Source organism: Tachyglossus aculeatus, chromosome 23, assembly GCF_015852505.1.
Source record: "Tachyglossus aculeatus isolate mTacAcu1 chromosome 23, mTacAcu1.pri, whole genome shotgun sequence".
In the NCBI taxonomy this organism is placed as follows: Eukaryota; Metazoa; Chordata; class Mammalia; order Monotremata; family Tachyglossidae; genus Tachyglossus; species Tachyglossus aculeatus.
In genome coordinates, this window is record NC_052088.1 from 7,663,336 (window position 1) to 7,686,278 (window position 22,943).

The 22,943-nt window shown below is 49.1% G+C and overlaps 1 protein-coding gene across 3 annotated transcripts in view; it reads right to left on the reverse strand.

Moving 5' to 3' along the window:
- Positions 1 to 22,943, reverse strand: part of DCAF5 (DDB1 and CUL4 associated factor 5) — a 119,640-nt gene that overhangs the window by 31,314 nt on the left and 65,383 nt on the right. For all 3 annotated transcript variants that reach the window (XM_038765508.1, XM_038765506.1, XM_038765507.1), the window contains exon 6: positions 16,700 to 16,913. In XM_038765508.1, coding sequence (XP_038621436.1) covers positions 16,700 to 16,913 — 214 coding nt within the window. The remainder of the gene's footprint in view (positions 1 to 16,699; positions 16,914 to 22,943) is intronic.

The window sequence follows — 22,943 nt, forward strand, 5'->3', positions numbered from 1 at the left end:
CAAAGCTCTGAGGGGGCCAAAATCCTCGGTCGGGGGAGTAGGCATGTCTGGCTTCAATTAAATCCTCGAGTGAAGGATTTCGGAGGAAGAAATCCTCTCAGGATTTGATTAGGGGGATGCTTTCCCAGGAAGCCTCTACGGGGAGAGAACGGAAGAGGACCAGGTGGACGGGAAAGGAGGGTTGCTTTAGGTCAGCTCCTGTCTGTCGAAGGAGAGAGGCAGCGGGAGCCCGGTGATAAATCTCTCTAGTGGGGAAACCATCTTTCAACACCACCCTCACCGACGCAGCTCCTCATCTTGTGAAGAATTCACACCCTGAGAAGCAGCACGGCCTCGTGGGTAGAGCCTGGGGTTGGGAGGCAGAAGGACCTGAGTTCTAGTCCACTTGTCTGCTGAGTGACCTTAGGCAAGTCACTTCACTTATTTGGGCCTCAGTGACCTCCTCTGGAAAATGGGGATTACGACTGTGAGCCCCACGTGGGACAGAAACTGTATCTGACCTGATTAGCTTAAACCTACCTTCGTGCTTAGGACAGTGCCTGGCACACAGAAATAATTTAAATACTCTAGACCAAAAAAACCCTGGTTTTGCGGGCTCTGCATCCGATGGGATTGGGGAGTTACAAGGGAGTGAGGGAGGGGGGAAGAGGCACCCGAAGCTCTAACAGTCCGAATAAGATGTGGAATAAACAATAAGCTCTCGGGACACGTTCAGGAATCTATTATCACTTGCTATACAACCTGTTTTACCCCTCCTCCTTAGATCTCTAGAAAGAACTGCCAGAAATATCACAGGCCCAACAGAAAGAGTGCAGTCAGGGGGCCTTGACTCCTGGTGAGGTCGCTTAACTTCTCTGTGCCTCAGTTTCCTCATCTGGAAGATGGGGTTTTGATACCTGCCTGCTGGTCAGATCACTTAACGTCTCTGGTCCTCAGCTTCCTCATGTGAAAGATGGAGATCTGACATGTGGGAATGGGACAATTTCTGATCTAACGGTTCTTGGCGTTTACCACACAGTGCTTGCTAAATCCCACAGAACAGTGTTCAGCGGTTACAACAGTACTTGGGACATAGTAAGCACTTAAATACCATCCTCATCATCATTTCGAGTAGCCTCGAAGCGCTGACGGGAACCGAGTTGATGCCATTCCATCGATCACTGAATAATATTTATTGAGCTCTTAACGTGTGCAGAGCACCATACTAAGCCCACAGGAGAGCTCCAAACAAAAGTGTAGTAGGTATAATCCCTGCCCATGGGGAGCTTACAATCTAGCGACCAGCAGCAGTGGTAGCACACCCGTCGGATAACATCTATAACTACTGCTGGAGACACCAACTATCACTCAATCAATGCTATTTATTGAAAACTTATGGTGTGCAGAGCACTGTACTAAGCGCCTGGAAGAGTGCAACACAACAGAGTTCAATCACTCGACCAATGGGGCCTACTGAGCGCTTGTGATGTGCAGAGCACTGTACGAAGCACTTGGGAGAGTCCACCCTAACAAAGTTCGCAGACATGTTCCCTGCCCATAATGGGCTTACAGTCTAGAGGGTTGGTAGACACACAGTCCCAGCCCACAAGGAGCTTAGAATCTATTCTTCTTTACACCCCAAAGCCCTGCCCGTAATCCCTCTAAGCATCTCATGGGACCGGAGAAAGTCACAGCCACCGGAGAGAGGGTATGGGAGAGGGCGCTCCAAGACCCCACAGCCAAAGACAATCCTGCAACTCAAACGTATTTAATAATAATATAATACTGATGGCATTTATTAAGCGCTTACTATGTGCAAAGCACTGTTCTGAGCACTGGGGAAGTTACAAGGCGATCAGGTTGTCCCGCGGGGGCTCACAGTCTTAACCTCCATTTTACAGATGAGGTAACTGAGGCACGGAGAAGTGAAGTGACTTGCCCAAAGTCACACAGCTGACAATTGGCGGAGCTGGGATCTGAACCTACGACCTCCGACTCCAAAGCCCGTGCTGTTTCCACTGAGCCATGCTGCTTCTCTAATTTGTCAGTCAAGTGTATTTATTGAGCGCTTACGGTGTGCAGAGCACTGTACAAAGCACTTGGGAGAGCACAATATAAGAGAATTAGCAGACACATTCCAGTCCATATGGGATGGCTCTTGGGTGGATGGCTACATTTGCACCATGTCAAATGGCTGTTTTTTATGCCTGGCAAAGAACGTGTCTGTTTATCGTTATACTGTACTCTCCCAAGCGCTTAGTATGATGCTCTGCACACAGTAAGCGCTCAGTAAATACAATCAAATGAATGAATGAAGACCAGGATGAAGGGCTAGGGTGGGAGCTTTCTCCCCCCGTTTTCCAGAGGAAAAAGTCGTGACCCGAAAAGTAGAATGCTTGGACCAAGCGGCCTCCCCGCATTAGGCAGAACTCAGCTGAGAAGCAACCCGGAAAGAGCCCGGGCTTGGGAGTCAGAGGTCATGGGTTCTAATCCCAGCTCCGCCACTTGTCAGCTGTGTGACTTTGGGCAAGTCACTTCACTTCTCTGGGCCTCAGTTACCTCATCTGGAAAATGGGGATTAAAACTGCGAGACCCACATGGGACAACCTGATTGCCTTGTATGCCCCCGGTGCTTAGAACAGTGCTTGGCACATAGTAAGCGCTTAACAAATACTATCATTATTACTATTACTAGAGCAGCAGTGTGGTTCAGTGGAGAGAGCCCGGGCTTTGGAGTCAGAGGTCATGGGTTCAAATTCTGACTCTGCCAATTATCAGCTGTGTGACTTTAGGCAAGTCACTTAACTTCGCTGTGCCTCAGTTACTCCATCTGTATAATGGGGATGAAGACTGTGAGCGCCCCGTGGGACAACCTGAACACCTTGTAACCTTCCCAGCGCTTAGAACGGTGCTTTGCACATAGTAGCGCCGCTTAATAAATGCCATCATTATTATTATTATTACTATTATTAACTTCGGCTTCCATCAGACCAGTCTCAAACTAGACCTGGGGATCTGGCGGTCAAGTTTTTAAGAAACCCAGGTGTCCTAGATCCTCTGCTCTTGGGACTCCTCTGAACTCTCAGTTTACCCAATGGTTGAAAAAGTGAGTGGATTGAGAGGTTAACAGCTTCCGCCTTTTACCATATGGGTGCTTGTGTGACCTTGGGCAAGTCATTCAACTTCTCCAGGCCTCGGTTTCTTCATCTAAAAAATGGGGATCCAACGCCTGTTTGCCCCGTCTTTGACCGAGTGCCCGATGACGGACTGTGGCAGTGCCTGAGCTGAATACACAGCGCTTAACACACAGTAAGAGCTAAGCAAATGCCACCATTAGAATTATTATTACTACACTTAAAAGAGAAGTGGGAAGGGATTAGTGCCTGTTCCCCCCATTAGACTGTAAGCTCGTTGTGGACAGGTGAGCATGTCTACCATTTCTGTTGCACTGTCCTCTCCCAAGCACTTAGTACAGTGCTCTGCACACGGTAAGCACTCGATAAATATGATTGATTGATTGATTGATTGATAAAGACCATTGAACGAAAAGGGGAAGGGAAAAGTTGGAGAGCCTGCTGGGTGAAGGTGATTGTTTAGGCTGAGCCAGGGCACGAGATAAAGAGCAGCAATGAAAGACAGACCTGAGCCAGCACTGAGCAATGAGGTGGTTTGAGAGAGATGGAGGGGAAGTGCTTAGTACAGTGCTTTGCACACTGTAAGTGCTCAATAAATACTGATTGAATGAATGAAGAAGGGAAAAAGAAGTAGTGGAATAGAGCTGCCCTGGCCTGGGAAGAAGAGAAACCTATGGATCCAGAGGCTCCTTTCCTCGACTTTGTTTTCAAATGGTCTTTGCTAAGCACTTACTATGTGCCAGGCACTGTATTAAGCACTGGGGTGGCTACAAGATAATCAGGTTGGACACAGTCTCTGTCCCACATAGGGCTCACAGTCTTAACCCCCGTTTTCCAGACGAGGTAACTGAGGCTCAGAGAAATTAAGCGACATGCCCAGCATCACACAGCAGATAAGTGGCGGAGCCAGGATTAGAACCCAGGTCCTCTGACTCCAAGCCCGCGTTCTTTCCACTAGAACACACTGCTTCTCTTGGACTGTCTACCCCTCTAGACTTTAAGCTTGTTGTGGGCAGGGATTGTGTCTGTTTATTGTTATATTGTCCCCTCCCAAGGGCTTAGTACAAGTTTTCTATACACAGTAAGAGCTCAATAAATATAACAGAATGAATCGGACATGAAGAAGCCTCCCCTCACCCATCTGAAAAACAGAGGAAATGGCCAAAGCAGAGGTCCTCGCTTGGGCCTTTGGCTGGAAAGACTGGAACAATCCCTCCTGGCCAGCTGCTCTAGAGGTGATGAGCGGAGACAGAGAGGAGGTGAGGAGGGCTGAATCAGAATCCTGCCTTACAAGGAAGAAAACTCCCAGGCACTATCCACGCTTGCTCTCTCTTCCTCTCACATGGATTTGACCTACCCGCTCCACCGAGGCACTCAGAAGACGGTCAGGCTGAGCCGGATTCCTTCCAGGCCCTCCGTCCGACCGGGTGGTGTCTGGATAGGCCGGTTGTCCGCTGAGGAAATCCTGGGGACCGTGGGATGTTGGCGTCCCCCCCTCTAGACCGTAACTTCCTTCTGGGCAGGGAATTTCCCTGCTAATTCCGCATCTTCCCTGACTGACACTTGAGGCGGCAGGGGCTGCTCCGTCCCTGGCTTGCGGTTTCCCAGAAAACCGGGGGAGCAGCATGGGCTACTGGAAAGAGCCCGGGCCTGCGGGTCAGAGGACCTGGGTTCTAATCCCAGCTCTGCCGCTTGCCTGCCGTGAGACCCTGGGCAAGTCGCTTCCCTTCTCTGGGCCTCAGTTCTGTAAAACTGTAGAAACAGGGATCCAGCATGGCTCAGTGGAAAGAGCCCGGGCTTTGGAGTCAGAGTTCATGGGTTCAAACCCCGGCTCCACCAGTTGTCAGCTGTGTGACTTTGGGCAAGTCACTTAACTTCTCTGTGCCTCAGTTACCTCATCTGTAAAATGGGAATTAAGATTGTGAGCCCCCTGTGGGACAACCTAATCACCTTGTAACCTCCCCAGCACTTAGAACAGTGCTTTGCACATAGTAAGTGCTTAATAAATGCCATTATTATTATCATTATTATTATTATTATTATGGGACAGGGACTGTGTCCAACCTGAATAGCTTGGATCGCCCCCGACGCTTGATACTGTGCCTGGCAACAGCTTAACAAATACCATAAAATAATAATAACTGTGGTATTTGTTAAGCACTTACTATGCTTAACGTATTAAGTTATGTTAAACTGGGATGGAAAGAAGCAAATCAGGTAGGCCACAGTCCCCGTCCCACATGGGGCTCAGAGGCTCAATCCCCATTTGAAAGATGAGGTAACTGAGGCACAGAAAAGTGAAGGTCACACAGGGGACAAGTGGCGGAGCAGAGATTAGAACCCATGACCTCATGAATCCCAGGGCTGCCAACCTCTCATTCATGACCTGGAATGCCCTCCCTCTTCATATCCTACAGACCATCACTCTTCCTACCTTCAAAGCCTTATTGAAGATGCACCTCCTCTAAGAGGCCTTCCCTGACAAAGCCCTCCTTTCCTCTTCTCCCACTCCCTTCTGCATCACCCGGACTTGCTCCCTTTATTCACTTCCCTGCTCCCAGCCCCACAGCACTTATGTACATATCCGTAATTTATTCATTGCTATTAATGTCTGTCTCCCCCTCTAGACTGTCAGCTCATGGTGGGCAAGGAATGTGTCTGTTATATTGTTGGGCTAGGAATGGGTCTGCTAATTTGGTTGCTTTGTACTCTCCCAAACACTTAGTGTTCTGTGCTCTGCACACAAGTAAGCACTCAATAAATATAATTTATTGATTGATTTCCTCCCCCAGCGAGGTTTGGAGCCTAAGATGGGGCGGTGGGCAACTAGAAAATGGAGGCAGTTCTGCAGTGAGGTCTCTTGGGGGACGTCCAGTTGGGGATCAAAGGAAAATCACTTCGCTCAAACCAGATTCCTGAGCGTCCAAGGACGGCAGATTCTGGCAGCACACCGGGGCATCCCAAAGCTCCTTCTCAACAGACGAGTCACGTCGCTTCTCTGGGCCTCAGTTACTTCATTGGGAAAATAGGGTTGAAGACTGAGACTCCCATGTGGGTCACGGACTGTGTCCAACCTGATTATCACGCTTATATCGACCCCAGCGCTTAGTACAGTGCCTGGCACATAGACAGGGCTTAACAAAGCCCATTACAAAAAAAAATATTGCTCTGTGGGCAACCTTGTTCCTCTTTTTCACTGGCTACTAGAAATGTTTACACAGTATGCAGGGAGTTTCAACCCCACCTGAAATTGTACTAATGAGTTACTGTTCACCAGGCCCCGGCAGCTGGACTTCCGAGCTTTCCAAAGACCCTTTCTAATGCACCCGATATTATTATTATTATGGTATTTGTTGAGTGCTTACTATGTGCCAGGCACTGCACTAAGCGCTGGTGTGGACACAAGTAAATCGGGTTGGACCCAGTCCCCGCCCCACCTGGGGCTCACGGTCTCAATCCCCATTTTACAGATGAGGGAACTGAAGTGACTTGCCCAAGATCACAAAGCAGACAAGGGGCAGGACCGGGATGAGAACTTGAGCACTTTTGAACTCCCAAGCCTGGCTCTATCAACTAGACCAGGCCTTGCTGCCCTCCCACTATAACAAATTTATTTTATTTGTACATATTTATTCTATTTATTTTATAAATAAAGTAAATATAAATAAATATAAATTTATTTTATAAATTCTATTTATTTTATTTTGTTAATACGTTTTGTTTTGTTCTCTGTCTCCCCCTTCTAGACTGTGAGCCCACTGTTGGGTAGGGACCGTCTCTATATGCTGCCAACTAGTACTTCCCAAGCGCTTAGTACAGTGCTCTGCACACAGTAAGCGCTCAATACATACGATTGAACGAATGAATGAACAACCCAGCCCTCACACTTTGCTCTAATAATAACAATAAAGGCAGGTGTTAAGCACTTACTATGTGCCTGGCACTGAACTAAGTGCTGGGGTAGATACAAGCAATTCAGGTTGGACACAGTGGTCCCACATGGGGTTTACAGTCTTAATCCCCATTTTACAGATGAGGGAACTGAGGCCCAGAGAAGTGAGGTGACTTGCCCAAGGTCACCCAGCAGACAAGTAGTGGAGCCGGGATTAGAATGCCACTTTACCCACAGCACCTCGATGCGGAGCTCTGCTCTCAGTAAGCGCTCAATACACACAACTGATGGATTGATTTCATAAAATGGGGAGAATTGCCCCTGCTCGCCGAGCAAAGCAGAAAGACGTGCCCCCACCCATGAGACTGTGTACAGACAAGTCCACTCCTCTTTATCAGTGGCCTCCTGGAGCCCTTCTGCTCATTAAAACGAGGAATCTTTAATGGACTGGAGGAGGAAACCGTTGCATTGAGGCCAAAGAAATCCAAAAGACGGACTTAAAGTAAACCAGCTGTGAGGGGAGGGAAAGGCCAAAGGATGAGTTTGGGGCGAAGGGGTAAGAACGCGTCTGAAATCATAAACAGCTGCTCATGACCACGAGGCTTTTATGGAGCATTTTCCCTTTGGGGGCAAAACTAGAGACTACGATTATTGGATTAGGAGGGAGGGGGTTCCAGAGCCTCCAACTTTTTTTTTTTAATGGTATTTGTTAAGCACTTACTAAGTGCCAGGCACTGTACTAAGCACTGGGGTACATACAAGGTAATCGGGTTGGACACAGTCCATTTCCCACATAGTTAGGCTCTCAGTCTTAATCCCTATTTTACAGATGGGGTGCCTGGGGTATAGAGAAATGAAGTGACTTGCCCAAAGTCACACAGCAGACGTGGCAGATCCGGGATTAGAACCCAGGCCCTTTGGACTCTCAGGCCCGTCACCTATCAACTAGCTAAGCTGCTTCTCAATAAGACTTCTGGGCTACTGACGTGAGCCCCGTGTGGGACAGGGACTTTTTCGGACTTGATTAACTTGCATCTATCCCAGCAGTTGGAACACTGCTTGACACATAGTAAATGCTTAACTGATACCATTACTATTATGAATGATAACTCTCGGGCCGACCCTCCTGCGACTCTATGTTGTCCAGGCCAGGTTTTAGAGCTGGTGAATTTTCCCTCTGTGTCCCTGGCACTCTCATCTTCATCTCAACCTCAGGGCTTCTGTAAGATGAGTAAGGAACACTGTGGAGTAGCACTGCCACCTTGCAGGGCTTTAAATGTGGGAGGCATAAGGGGAATCTCAGTGCCCGTATCATCATCATCATAATAATTATGGTGCTTGGTAAGGGCTTACTATGTGCCAGCAGGCACTATATTAAGCCCTGGGGTGGATACAAGCAAATCGGGTTGGACACAGTCCCTGTCCCACCGTCTCAATCCCCATTTTACAGACGAAGGAACTGAGGCCTAGAGAAGTGAAGTGATTTGCCTAGGGTCACACAGCAGACAAGTGGCAGAGCCGGGATTAGAATCCATGATCTTCTGAATCCCAAACCCATGCTCTAACCACTATACCACGCTGCTTCTCCTGTCCGTTATACCGGACTCTCCCAAGCACTTAGTACAGTGCTCTGCACAGAGTAAGTGCTCAGTAAGTACGAATGACTGACAACTCTGCCCTCTCAGCTGCTCGGAGACATTCCTTCTCCCTCACTGGCTCCCATGCCCTCGGCAACCCCTGCCAACTAATTCTAGACTTTTAATTCCTTCCAGAAACCCTCAGCAACCACACAGTCCCCAACTCCCATCCCCGATCACCATGCCGACTACTTGATTGACAAAAATCAAATCGAACCTGCCTCAAGTCCCTCCCTCATCTCCCCATGCTCCCCTCAGAGGATAGAGCCCGGAGCTGGGAGACAGAAAGTCATGGGTTCTAATCTCAGAGCCCTAGCCCTAGCCACTTTCTTGGGATGTCTAAGGATGCGACTGGACTTTCCAGAAGGAAAGTTTCACTCGGGCTGGCCCACCAACACACGAGTGAGAAGCTACGTGGCCCTAGTGGATAGAGAGCAGGCCTGAGAGTCAGAGGATCGTGGGTTCAAGTCCCGGCTCTGCCACTTATCCACTGGGTGGCCTTGGGCAAGTCGCTGCATTTCTCTGGGCCTCAGTTACTTCATCTGGAAAATGGGGATTGAGACTGTGAGCTCCATGTGGGATAGGGACTGTGTCCAAACTGATTTGCTTGCATTTGCTCCCACCCCCTGGGGTCTGGTGTCCCTGGTGGGTTTCCAGCTGGAGGCTGGAAACTGGTTTCGAAATCCAGCCTCGCTGGACTCGAAGAATTTACATCCCAGGGGACCTCATCGGAGGCTCTTGACATTCTTTCTCTCTCTCTTTTTTTTTTAAATGGTATTTGGCAGGCGCTTATTCTGTGCCAGGCACTGCACTAAACGTTAGGGTAGACTCACGATAGGTTGGACAAAGTCCGTGTCCCGCATGGGGGCTCACAGCCTTAATCCCCATTTTAAAGATGAGGAAAAACTGAGGCCCAGAGAGGTGAAGTGACTTGCCCTAGGTCGTAGAGCTGGGACTAGAACTCAAGTCCTCGGACTCACAGGCCAGTGTGCGATTTCTGCTGACAAGTCACAATCCTTCTCTATCATAATGGGAGAAACTGAAGCATTGGCAGGGATGGAGGAAGAACAGGAGGACTTTTAGACTGTGATCCCACTGTTGGGTAGGGACTGTCTCTATGTGTTGCCAACTGGTACTTCCCAAGCGCTTAGTACAGTGCTCTGCACATAGTAAGCGCTCAATAAATACGACTGATTGATTGATTGATTGATTGACTTAGCGCAACCAAGCCATCTCTGCTCTCAGAACAACTCCGGAACCGCTCTATCACCCCGTCTCACTGACCTGCCTCTCCTTACGGGGCTTATCAAACCCTGAGAGATGAAGCGTGGCACAGGCCCCACAGTCAAATGGTTTACAACCAGCCTTTTCAAAAGTAACTGTAGGGAATGTTCTAGAGAGGGGCAGAAAGGCCAGTTGATTTAATGCCACCCCCTGCAATCTTTTCAAAAACCAGGCCCTGAGGGTTGAAAGAGAGGGGGGGAGCCTGGTGGAGGAGGGGCAGTCTGCTGCCAACTGTGTTGCTTTTTTGGAAGACTGATCAATTGGAAGATTGATTAATCAATTGTATTTACTGAGTGCTTACTTCTTTTTTGAAGTATTTGTTTAAGCGCGCTGTGTGCCCGGGACTGTACTAAGTGCCACGGCAGGTACAAGGTAATCAGGTTGGACACAGTCCCTGTCCCACATGGGGCTCACAGTCTTACTTCCCATTTACAAGTAAGGTAAATGAGGCACAGAGCAGTGAAGTGACTCGCCCAAGGTCACACAGGAGAAAAGTGGAGGGGCTGGAATTAGAACCCAGGGCCTTCTGATTCCCAGGCCCATCTATATCTACTAGGCTGCGCTGCTTACTATGCGAAGAGAATTCATGTTCCTTGGAGGTTAATAATGGCTTTCCCGGGGAATCTGGGCTCCTTTCACCAATCAGTCATATTTATTGAGCGCTTACTATGAACAGAGCACTGTGCTAAGTGCTTGGGAGAGTACACTACAGGTACAAAACAGACACGTTCCCTGGCCATGACATCAAGTCAGTCAGCTAGTCGATCATGCTTACTGAGCGCTTACTGTGTGCAAGGCATTCAGCCTCTGCTGGGGCCTGAGACCCGGTCTATGGAGGGAGTGGGGTGGGTTTCTTCCAAATGAGAAGAATGTGGAGTCCCAACAGACAAGTAAACCAGGACTGTTTCACTGCTTCTGTCGATAGACTGTGAGCCCACTTTTAGACTGTGAGCCCACTGTTGGGTAGGGACTGTCTCTATATGTTGCCAACTTGTACTTCCCAAGTGCTTAGTACAGTGCTCTGCACACAGTAAGCGCTCAATACGATTGATTGAATGATTGATAGATGCTACCCTTCTCACAGTGTCCCCATCTCGTCCATCTCTCCGCTGACCTCTCGCCCACATCCTACCTCTGGCTTGGAATGCCCTTCCTCCTCATATCAGACAGATAATTGCTCTCCCCACTTCAAAACCTTATTGAAGGCACATCTCCTCCAAGAGGCCTTCCCTAAGTCCTCCTCTCTTCTTCTCCCACTCCCTTCTGTGCTGCTCTTACTTGCTCCTTCATTCATCTTCCCTCCCATCCCCACAGTATATATATATATATAAATACTGTATAATCACTACGCCATTTATACAGATATGTATATGTTTGTATATACATATCTGTATATATGGCACAGTGGATACAGCACAGGCCCAGAAGTTTAGAAGGTCCTGGGTTCTAATCTGATCCGTCACTTGTCTGCTGGGTCACTTTGGGCAACTTGCTTCACTTTTCTAGGCCTCAGTTCCCTCATCTGTGAAATGGGGATTGAGACTGTGAGCCCCATGTGCGACAGGGACTGTGTCCAAACTGATTTGCTTCTATCCACCCCAGTGCTTAATACAATGCCTGGCACACAGTAAGTGCTTAACGAATATTACCACTATTATAGCTGCAATTTATTTATTTGGTTATAATAATGCCTGTCTCCCCCTGTAGACTGTGAGCTCGTTGTGGGCAGGAATGTGTCTGTCTGTTGTTACACTGTCCTCTCCCAAGTGCTTAATACAGTGCTTTGCACACAGCAAGCGCTCAATTAATACAACTGAATGAATGAATGACAAACACCTTCCATGACCAAATTTGGTCCTCCAAGGGACTTTGCCACACCTCTTTTCCCTGGATGATTTCGACAGCCTCTTGCCGAATGAGGAATTCTAGCTCACGGCCCCTCTGGCTCTGGGAATGCTCAGGACCTACAAGCAAACACGACTGAGACACGGGTGGGTGTCACAGAGGGGTGGGAAGTTAGTGCCTTCGACGCTAGCCCATCTAGCCCTTACAGCTGCAGGCTGCCATCTGAGCAGCTGCTGCTTTACTCGGGACTTTGGTCGCCCAGCTGGCTCCTTCCCATGAAGGAAATTCGACTCTTTCACCGCTCCGAGGTTCCGCAGAGCGGAATGGGGCTGTGAGAGTCCCTCTCGGAAAGGGAGGCCCTCCAAAGTCTGGGAAACTACCCTTGAATTTCGTTCCTCTAACATTCCTGGGCGGTGGACGGACGATGAAGGGGCGTGGAACCCCCTTCCCCCGTTGGAAGAGATGGGGGAAACAGAGCCACAGGAGCTAAGTCGCTTTCCCTGAGACATCAGTGACAACCGCACTGATGCAGCGAGGAGAAGCAGCGTGGCTCAGCGGAAAGAGCCCGGGCTTTGGAGTCGGAGGTCATGGGTTCAAATCCCGGCTCTGCCCCTTGTCAGCTGTGTGACTTTGGGCAAGTCGCTTCACTTCTCTGGGCCTCAGTTATCTCAACTGTAAAATGGGGATTAAGACTGTGAGCCCCATGTGGGACAACCTGATCACCTTGTAACCTCCCCAGCGCTTAGAACAGTGCTTTGCACATAGTAAGTGCTTAATAAATACCATTAAAAAAAAAAAATGCACAGAGGGACCCAGTCGCCTGCCTTCCTGTTTGGTCAACAACCCACCAGCCTCAGTGCTCAGGCATGTCAAGGGGAAGCCCGGGGCTGGGAAAGTTTAAAAAACAAAAAAGGGCTCTGAGCTGGATGAGCTGAGGCAAAATGTCGTCAACTCTTCCTCCCCACCACAAGCGGAGAGAGGATGGGGACGCAGAGACTCTTCGCCCCACGGGGCCAGAGACTAATCCCCTCACAACCTCGAATGAGGAGGGGTCCATCTCAATTCGCTCTTTTCTCCCTGGCTTAGAGGGCAGAGCTTGTCACACTTGGCAGATATGTAGTCCCCGCACAACAACAGCAACTGACAAGCAGCATGGCCTGCTGAGAAAAAGCGTGGCCTAGCGGGAAAGCGTATGGGCTTGGGAATCAGAGGACCTGGGTTCTAATCCCAGCTCCGCCACCTGCCTGCTGTGTGATCTTGGGAAAGTTACTCAACTTCCCTTCATCTGCAAAATGGGGGTTTGATACCTGTTTTTTTTTTTATTTTTAATGGTAGTTGTGAAGAGCTTACAATGTGCCAGGCACTGTATTAAACCCTGGGGTAGATATAAGATGATCAGGCTGGATGTAGGCCACGTCCCGTTTCTAAAAACTGAGTTGAACACACTCTCGCCATATACCCTGGATCCCGACACCTCTAAAGTTTTTGAGGAGACTCTCAAGCACTTAGCACAGTGCTCTGCCCACAGTTAGTGCTCAAAAAGGACCATTAATGGATTGATTGAGTTGGTGTATTGGCTTCTGCACAAAGTACCTGATCTGCCTCCCTTTCCTCATTTGTCAGCCCACGTCCTCTCCGCTGTGTCCCTAACTCCGGTCAGTCGGTCAATCGTATTTACTGAGCACTTACGGTGAGCAGAGCAGTGTACTAAACGCCTGGAAGAGTACATTACAATAATAAACAGACACATTCTCTGCTCACAAAGAGCTTGCGGTCTAGAGGGGAAGACAGACATTAATAGAAATAAATGGATTTCAGATATGGACATAAGGACTGGGGGGCTGGGAGGGGGGATGAATAAAGGGAGCAAGTCGGGGTGACGCAGAAGGGAGTGAGAGAATAGGAAAGGGGGGCTTAATCAGGGAAGGCTTCTTGGAGGAGATGCACACCCTAAAATGCTGGTTACGGTAGTAAGATAGGGACTAAGCACCCAGTACAGTGCCTGGCACACAGCAAGTGCTCAATAAATACGACTGAATGAATGACTCTAGAGAACCGTGGACCCTGAGCTCTTTTGCCTTAGATGGGACCCCACTGACAGACGGAACCAGGGTAACACGCTACCCAGGTAGCACCAGGTAGACTATAAACTCCCCTCTAGACTCTAAGCTTGTTGTGGGCAGGGAATTTGTTACCCTGTACTCTCCCAAGCGCTTAGTACAGTGCTCTGCATACAGTAAGCACTCAATAAATACCACTGATTGACTCCCCGCACAGCACTTGTGTATAGAAGCTGTAATTTTATTTATTTATATTGATGTTGGTTTATTTGAATATCTGTCTCCCCACTCCTAGACTGTGAGCTCGTGGTGGGCAGGGATTGTCACTCCTTAATCATCATCATCATCATCAATCGTATTTATTGAGCGCTTACTATGTGCAGAGCACTGTACTAAGTGCTTGGGAAGTACAAATTGGTAACATATAGAGACAGTCCCTACCCAACAGTGGGCTCACAGTCTAAAAGGGGGAGAATGCTGCGAACTGTACTTTCTCAAGCCATGAGTACAGTGCTCTGCACACAGTATGAGCTTAATAAATACGATTGAATGAATGAATGATTGCTAGGCTGAGCCTTGAATGCCACCTGGAGGATTGCTGACCCCTAGAAGACTGTGAGCCTGCTGTTGGGTAGGGACCGTCTCTATATGTTGCCAACTTGTACTTCCCAAGTGCTTAGTACAGTGCTCTGCACACAGTAAGTGCTCAATAAATACGATTGAATAAATTAATGAATGAAAAGCTGCAATAACTGCCAGCGGGCAGTTCACTCTCACTGCGGCCTCCATGGCTAGTGGATAGAGCCCGGGCCTGGGAATCAGAGGACCTGGGTTCTAATCCCTGCTTCCCTCTTGTCTGCTGGGTGACCTTGGGCAAGTTGCTTCACTTCTCTGGGCCTCAGTTCCCTCATCTGGAAAATGGGGATTCAGACTGTGAGCCCCACGTGGGACGGGGACTGTGCTCAACATAATTAGCTTGTATCTACCCCAGCATTTAGTACGGTGCCTGGTACGTGGTAAATGCTTACCAAATACCATTAAAAAATAAAAAGCCCACAAGTATCTCAGCTAGACTGGGGACTCTCACCAGACGGACCCCAGGATCTGAGTGACAGGAGCGGACTGGGACAGAAAACTCCCAGCTCGGAATCGCGTTTTCCAGATGGGGGTGTTGACGGCTGAAAAGCGACAGGAGAGTCAGCTCTCAGCTTATTGATGATGATAATAATAATAGTTGTATTTGTTAATCGCTTACTATGTGTCAAGCACTGGTCTAAGCGCTGAGGTAGAGTCAAGTTAATCAAGTTGGACACAGTGCCTGTCCCACATAGGGCTCACAGTCTTAATCCCCATTTGACAGATGAGGGAACTGAGGCACAGAGAAGTGACTGGCCTGTGACAGACCAATTGCAGAGACAGGATTAGAACCCAGGTCTTTCTGATTCTCAGGCCCGTGCTCTATCCACGGGGCTATGCTGCTTCTCTAAACAGAGCTCCTCACCTTGTATCAGCAGAAGGGAAGGGAGAGCTCCCATGGTTCTTAGTGATTAGAAGTACTTAGTGCAAGCGCTTAGTACAGTGTGGAGAGGACACAGGCCTGGGGGTCTAGACTGTGAGCCCACTGGTGGGTAGGGACCGTCTCTATATGTTGCCAGCTTGTACTTCCCCAGCGCTTAGTACAGTGCAACAAATACGACTGATTGAATGAATGAATGAGTCAGAAGGTCATGAGTTCTAATCCCAGCTCCGCCCCTTGTCTGCTGTATGACCTTGGGCAAGTCAATTCACATCTCTGTGCCTCAGTTACTTCAGCTGTAAAATAATGATGGCATTTATTAAGCGCTTACTATGTGCAAAGCACTGTTCTAAGCGCTGGGGTAGATACAAGGTAATCAGGTTGTCCCACGTGGGGCTCACAGACTTAATCCCCATTTTCCAGATGAGGGAACTGAGGCCCAGAGAAGTGAAGTGACCTGCCCAAAGTCACACAGCTGACAAGTGGCGGAGCCGGGATTTGAACCCGTGACCTCTGACTCCAAAGCCCGCGCTCTTTCCACTGAGCCACGGTAAAATGAAGATTGAGACTGAATGACCCCCCTCCTCCCTCACCTCCCTTCTCTCCTTCTCCAGCCCAGCCCGCACCCTCCGCTCCTCCGCCGCTAATCTCCTCACCGTACCTCATTCTCGCCTGTCCCGCCATCGACCCCCGGCCCACGTCATCCCCCCGGGCCTGGAATGCCCTTCCTCTGCCCATCCGCCAAGCTAGCTCTCTTCTTCCCTTCAAGGCCCTGCTGAGAGCTCACCTCCTCCAGGAGGCCTTCCCAGACTGAGCCCCTTCCTTCCTTTCCCCCTCGTCCCCCTCTCCATCCCATCTTACCTCCTTCCCTTCCCCACAGCACCTGTATATATGTATATATGTTTGTACATATTTATTACTCTATTTATTTATTTATTTTACTTGTACATATCTATCCTATTTATTTTATTTTGTTAGTATGTTTGATTTTCTTCTCTGTCTCCCCCTTTTAGACTGTGAGCCCACTGTTGGGTAGGGACTGTCTCTATATGTTGCCAATTTGTACTTCCCAAGCGCTTAGTACAGTGCTCTGCACATAGTAAGAGCTCAATAAATACGATTGATGATGATGATGACTGTGAGCCCCACGTGGGACGGGGACTGTGTCCAACCTGATTAGCCTGTACCTACCCCAGCGCTTAGTACAGTGCTTGAACAGAAGCCCTTACACTTATTAATCGTCATTACGGTGCTTGGCACACAGTAAGCGCTCGACATCGATAACCGAATGAATCACGACCGCTTTCCGACTTCTCCAGGCCTGGCGGGCTGGGGGGGCGGGTCCTCCTTACCTGGTCCCGGTCTCCGGCGAAGCAGCAGCTTTTCATGGTGCAGGAGTTGAAGTAGCCCTGGTTGTCGAACTGGAAGACGGGCAGGCGGGAGTGGATGTCGTAGAGGACGGGGGGCAGGCGGCGGCGCAGGGCGAGCAGCTGGCTCCCGTTGCTGTTGAAGCGGACGCTCATGGCGCTCTGCAGGGACAGGTTCCCGCCATAGCGGAGCAGGGAACTGGGGGGCGGGAAGAGACGGACGGCATGTTCGGACCGCGCTACAGCACGATTTGACCTGGCCCTGGATGAGGACTTAAACTCTAATAACAATAATCATCAATCGTATTTATTGAGCGCTTACTATGTGCAGAGCAATTATAATAATAATTATAATAATACATTATTATAATAATAATTATATTATTATAATATAATAATAATAGCAATTAGCAATAATAATAGCAATTATAATAATAATTGTGGTATTTGGTAAGAAACGACTACGGGGCAAGCGCTGCTCTAAGCCCCGGGGGGGATATGAAGTCATCAGAAACAAACTCTTTCGGCTGGCTGCTTCAGGAAGTAGGAGAATAATAATAATAGTGATGATGATGATAACAATAATGGTATTTGTTAAGGGCTGACTATGTGCCGGACACTGTAGTGAGTGCTGGAGTGGATATAGGCAAATTGGGTTGGACACTGCCCCTAACCCACATGGGACTCAGTTTCCATCACCTTTTCACAGATGAGGTAACTGAGGCCCAGAGAAGTGAAGTGACTTGCCCAAAGTCACACAGCCGACAAGTGGTGGGTCTGGGATTAGAGCACAGGCCTGGGAGTCAGAAGGACCTGGGTTCAAATCTTTCTATTTATTTTATTTTGTTAATATGTTTTGTTTTGTTCTCTCTCTCCCCCTTCTAGACTGTGAGCCCACAGTTGGGTAGGGACCGTCTCTAGATGTTGCCAACTTGTACTTCCCAAGCGCTTAGTACAGTGCTCTGCACACAGCAAGCGCTCAATAAATACGACTGAATGAATGAATCTTTCTCCCCCTCTTATCTGTGCATGACCTGCGGCGAGTCACATCACTTCTCAGGGCCTCAGTGAATTGATCTGGGATTAGAACCCAGATCCTCATCTGCAAAATGGGGCATAGGACTGTGGGCCCCATGTGAGATAGGGATTGTGTTCAACCTGATTATCTTGAATCTACCCTAGCACTTAGTACAGTGTCTGGAACATAGTAAGCGCTTAACAAATACCATTTAAAAAAAAATGGCTCAAAGTCCCTGCACCTATCGATCAAGGGTATTTATTGAGCACTTACTGTGTACAGAGCACTGTACTAAGCACAGAACAACAGAGTTGCTAGACGCATTCTTTACTTGTACATATCTATCCTATTTATTTTATTTTGTTAGTATGTTTGGTTTTGTTCTCTGTCTCCCCCTTTTAGACTGTGAGCCCACTGTTGGGTAGGGACTGTCTCTATATGTTGCCAATTTGTACTTCCCAAGCGCTTAGTACAGTGCTCTGCACATAGTAAGCGCTCAATAAATACGATTGATGATGATGATGATTCCCTGCCCACAGTGAGCATTCTAGACTGTGAGCCCACCGTTGGGTAGGGACCGTCTCTATGTGTTGCCAACTTGTACTCCCCAAGTGCTTAGTACAGTGCTCTGCACACAGTAAGCACTCAATAAGTATGATTGATTGAATGAATGAATGAGCTTGCAGTCTAGAGGACAACAGGCCTTGAAAGCTCATGGTAAGCAGGGAATGTGTCCGTTTATTATTGTATTGTACTCTCCCAAGCGCTCAGCACAGTGCTCTGCACACAGTAAGCACTTAAATATGACTGGATGAATGCGTGAACGGACAGCACGCTATGGAATCAGGAAGGACTGATTTGAGCTTCCGACGATATACTTAAATATACAGATGTCTTTAACCTATATATGGAAGTCAGCAGCCTCTCCTGCAGCAGGGACTCTGCTGCTTCCCTGGTCTCGCATGAAGCCTGGATCCAGATGCATTGCGCTGTTGAGGCTGGTGGCCCAAGGTGACAGGTGGAGGCGAGGCACTGGGGTGGATTCATTCATTCCATCGTATCTATTGAGCGCTTACTGTGTGCAGGGCACTGTATTATGCGCCTGGGAGAGTGCGATTCAACAATAAACGGACACATTCCCTGCCCACATCAAGCTTGCCGTCTAGAGGGATACGAGCTAATCTGGTTGGACACAGTCCCTGCCCCACACAGGGCACAGTCCTATTCCCCATTTTGCAGATGAGGTAACAGGTACAGAAGTGACTTGTCCAGGGTCACACAACACACAGGTGGCGGAGCTGGGATTAGAACCCAGATCCTCATTCATTCAATCGTATTTATTGAGCGCTTACTGTGTGCAGAGCACTATACTAAGCGCTTGGGAAGTACAAATTTGCAACATATAGAGCCGGTTCCTACCCAACAGCCGGCTAACATTAGGCCACGCTGCTTCCACGAAATGGGGTTTGAGAGGCCACTGGTAAGCTCCATCTCCTGAGAATGGTGTTAATGTGGTGTTGAAGTTTCCTAAAACTTCTCACTGGCCCTGCCGATAATCACCCGGGTCACTGCCTGCCATGACAGTTTGCTCCAAAAACCGGCCTCAGACCCGTTTAGACATCGTCCCAGGAGGCTACTCTTTGGCTTTCGACACTTGAGAGAAGGAAAGGATGAAGGGAAGACCACCATCCCCACCCAGAGTCGGCGGTCTCGGACGTGAGGGGGAATGCCGGGATCGTGGACAGCACGGACATTTCCTCTGCTGGGCGCCCCTGAACTTCAGAGGCCTGTAGCGTTCACCAGACCCTGGACTCCGGCGAACAATGAGAGGCTTTCAGTCCAAAACCAGCACTGGCCAGGCAAATCGATTCATTTGGGTCAGTTCGGGGTGGGGAGTGGGGGAGGAAAAACAATAAAGACAAACTTGGCCGACTCCCACCGCCCTCACCAGCAATGATTTGCATCAGCCCGGGGCCCGGTTCCAGGAAGAGTCGGGGCCTCGGCAGACTCCGTTTCGAGGACACATTTCCTCTCAACCCCAGGGCAGCAATTTGTCTGGTCCCAGCCCGGGCCTAGCCCCCTCCTCAGCTCTGGATTTACACGGGACAGAGTGGATTTGAGGTTTATAGGAGTCCAGGGCAGTCTTCCTGCCCAGGGAATGAAAACTGAAAAGCAGTGTGACCTCGTGGATAAAGCACGGACTGGGTGTCAGAAGGACCTAGTTCTAAATTCATCTTGTCTGCTGTGTGACCTGCTATGTGAAGTCACTTCACTTCTCCGGGCCTAAATCCTCTCATCTGTAAAACAGGGATTAAGACTGTGAGCTTCATGTGAGACACAGACTGTATCCAACTGGACTAGCCTGAATTTACCCCACCGCTTAGAACAGTGTCTGTCACATAACGCCTAATAGCATTTAACAAATACCATTAAAAAGACAAAACAATCCAACAGAGGTACTTACTTAGCACTTATTTTTGGCAGAGCACTGGACTGAGCGCTTGTGAAAGTAATAATTGTAATTATAACAGTGGTATTTGTTAAGCGCTTACTAGGAGCCAAGTGCTGTACTGAGGGCTGGGGCAGATAAAAGATCACCAGTTTCCACATCGGGCTCACAATCTAAGTAGGAAGGAGAACAAGTAGTGAATCCCCATTTTGCAGTTGAGGAAACCGAAGCACAAAGAAGTGAAGTGACGACCCGAAGGTCACACGGCAGACAAGTGGTGGAGCCGGGATTTTTTTTTTTTTTGGAAATGGTATTTGTTAAGTGCTTTCTATGTGACCAGCACTGCTCAAACTGCTGGGGTAGACCCCAGGTAATCGGGTGAGATACAGTTCATGCCCCACACGGGGCTCACAGTCTTGATCCCCATTTTGCAGATGAGGGAACTGAGGCAGAGATACCTGCCCAGGGTCACAGAACGGACAAGTGGCAGAGGCAGGATTAGAACCCAGATCCTCCGACTCCCGGGCCTGCCCTCTACCCACTTGACCGTGATGCTCCTCACTACAACTTGTAAGCAGGATGTGGGCAGAATCTCAAAGCCAAGAGCCAATTTTGGGGGGGTTTCCTCTCAGAGAGCTCAACAGCAGCTAGGACAGAGAGCGAAGAAGAGGACTCGGTTCTCCGCCCTCTGGCACCTGGCCATTCCCGATGAGACCGGGAGGGAGCTCCAGCTATTCCCACCTTCCTCGGGCAAAGCCAGTTCCTCCTCTCCTCTCAGGGCCTGCCCCTTCTCATTCCTTCATTCATTCAATCGTATTTATGGAGTGCTTACTGTGTGCAGAGCACTGGACTAAGCGCTTGGGAAGTACAAGTCGGCAACATATAGAGACGGGCCCTACCCAACGACGGGCTCGCAGTCTAGAAGGGGGAGACGGACAACAAAACATGGAGACAGGTGTCAAAATCGTCAGAACAAATAGAATTAAAGCTAGATGCACAGTTGAATTTCTTTCATTTATCATCATCATCATCAGTCGTATTTATTGAGCGCTTACTATGTGCAGAGCACTGTACTAAGCGCTTGGGAAGTACAAATTGGCAACATATAGAGACAGTCCCTACCCAACAGTGGGCTCACAGTCTAAAAGGGGGAGACAGAGAACAAAACCAAACATATATCTAGGCCTGGACAGAACCCTCCAACCTTCTGAAAGTTTGCCTCACGGTATCCTGGAGTTCATGGAGGGGACTCCTTAGTGCCTTTGTTTCTTGCTTTTTTCTTTAAAATGGCATTTTCTAAGCACTTACTATGAACCAGGCGCTGTACACTAAGCGCTGGGTTAGACACAGCCTAGTCAGGTAAGACACAGTCCCTGTCTCAGTCTTAATCCCCGTTTTACAGATGAGGTAACTGAGGCCCAGAGAAGCTAAGTGGCTTGCCCAGCAGCACCCGGCAGGCAAGTGGCGGAGCCAGGGTTAGAACCCAGGCCCGGGCTCTCTACACTGCTTTTTTTTTTTTTTTAATAGCATTTATTCATTCATTCATTCATTCAATCGTATTTATTGAGCGCTTACTGTGTGCAGAGCACTGTACTAAGCGCTTGGGAAGTACAAGTTGGCAACATTAAGCGCTTACTATGTACAAGGCACTGTTCTAAACGCTGGGGAGGTAACAAGGTGATCAGGTTGTCCCGTGGGGGGCTCACAGTCTTAATCCCCATTTTCCAGATGAGGTAACTGAGGCCCAGAGAAGTGAAGCGACTTGCCCAAAGTCACACAGCTGACAGCTGGCAGAGCCGGGATTTGAACCCGTGACCTCTGACGCCAAAGCCCGGGCTCTTTCCACGGGGCCACGCTGCTTCTCTTTGGCTGAGGAGGCTCCTTGTCAGAGTACCTGGGTACTAAGCCTGGACAGATTATTAGAAAAAACTCTCTCGCTCAAGAAAGGAAGCCCCGCTACCAGCCCAAGCCGTGGGCCGCAAAATGGGGCCGGTTCCCTTCGTTCTGGTCAAACTCCACCCCTGGCTTTTCACGGGGTTCAAGGGGAGAATGGCGTTGTTGAGCGAAGGCCTGAAAGGGTTTCAAGTTAGTCCAAATAGTCAGACTGTTTCCGTGAGAAAAAGACGCGGAGGAACCATCTTTTACACCCACGCGGACAGACCCTCCAACTAGGGCTCTTCCTCTCAGATAATAATAATAATGTCGGCATTTGTTAAACGCTTACTATGTGCAAAGCACTCTTCTAAGCGCCGGGGAGGTTACAAGGTGATCAGGTTGTCCCACGGGGGGCTCACAGTCTTTACAGATGAGGTAACTGAGGCTCAGAGAAGTTAGGTGACTTGCCCAAGGTCACACAGCAGACACGTGGCGGAGCCGGGATACAAACCCATGACCTCTGACTCCAAAGCCCGGGCTCTTCCCGCTGAGCCACGCTGCTTCTCCAGGTGATAGATGATTGCTATCTTTTAGACGATAAAAGAGGCAGGAAAAGGTGAGCTGGGGGACAAAGCCACGGTAGCCTCGGGAGGCAAGGAAAAGAAACTTCAGAGCGGCGGGAAGATGGGCCCTGTGTGGGACGAGGCTTGTTGTTTTTGACGGACCGTGGCCTCCTTATATCTTCTCGCCAGGTCGGAAGAGCCGTTAGCCCACCCGGCCTTCATCGCCCGGGTCCCTCTACGTTCTTACCTCTCTGGGCCTCAGTTTCTCAATTATTATTATGATTATTATTAGCGCTGCTTTAAACTGGGCTTTTTCCTTCTAGT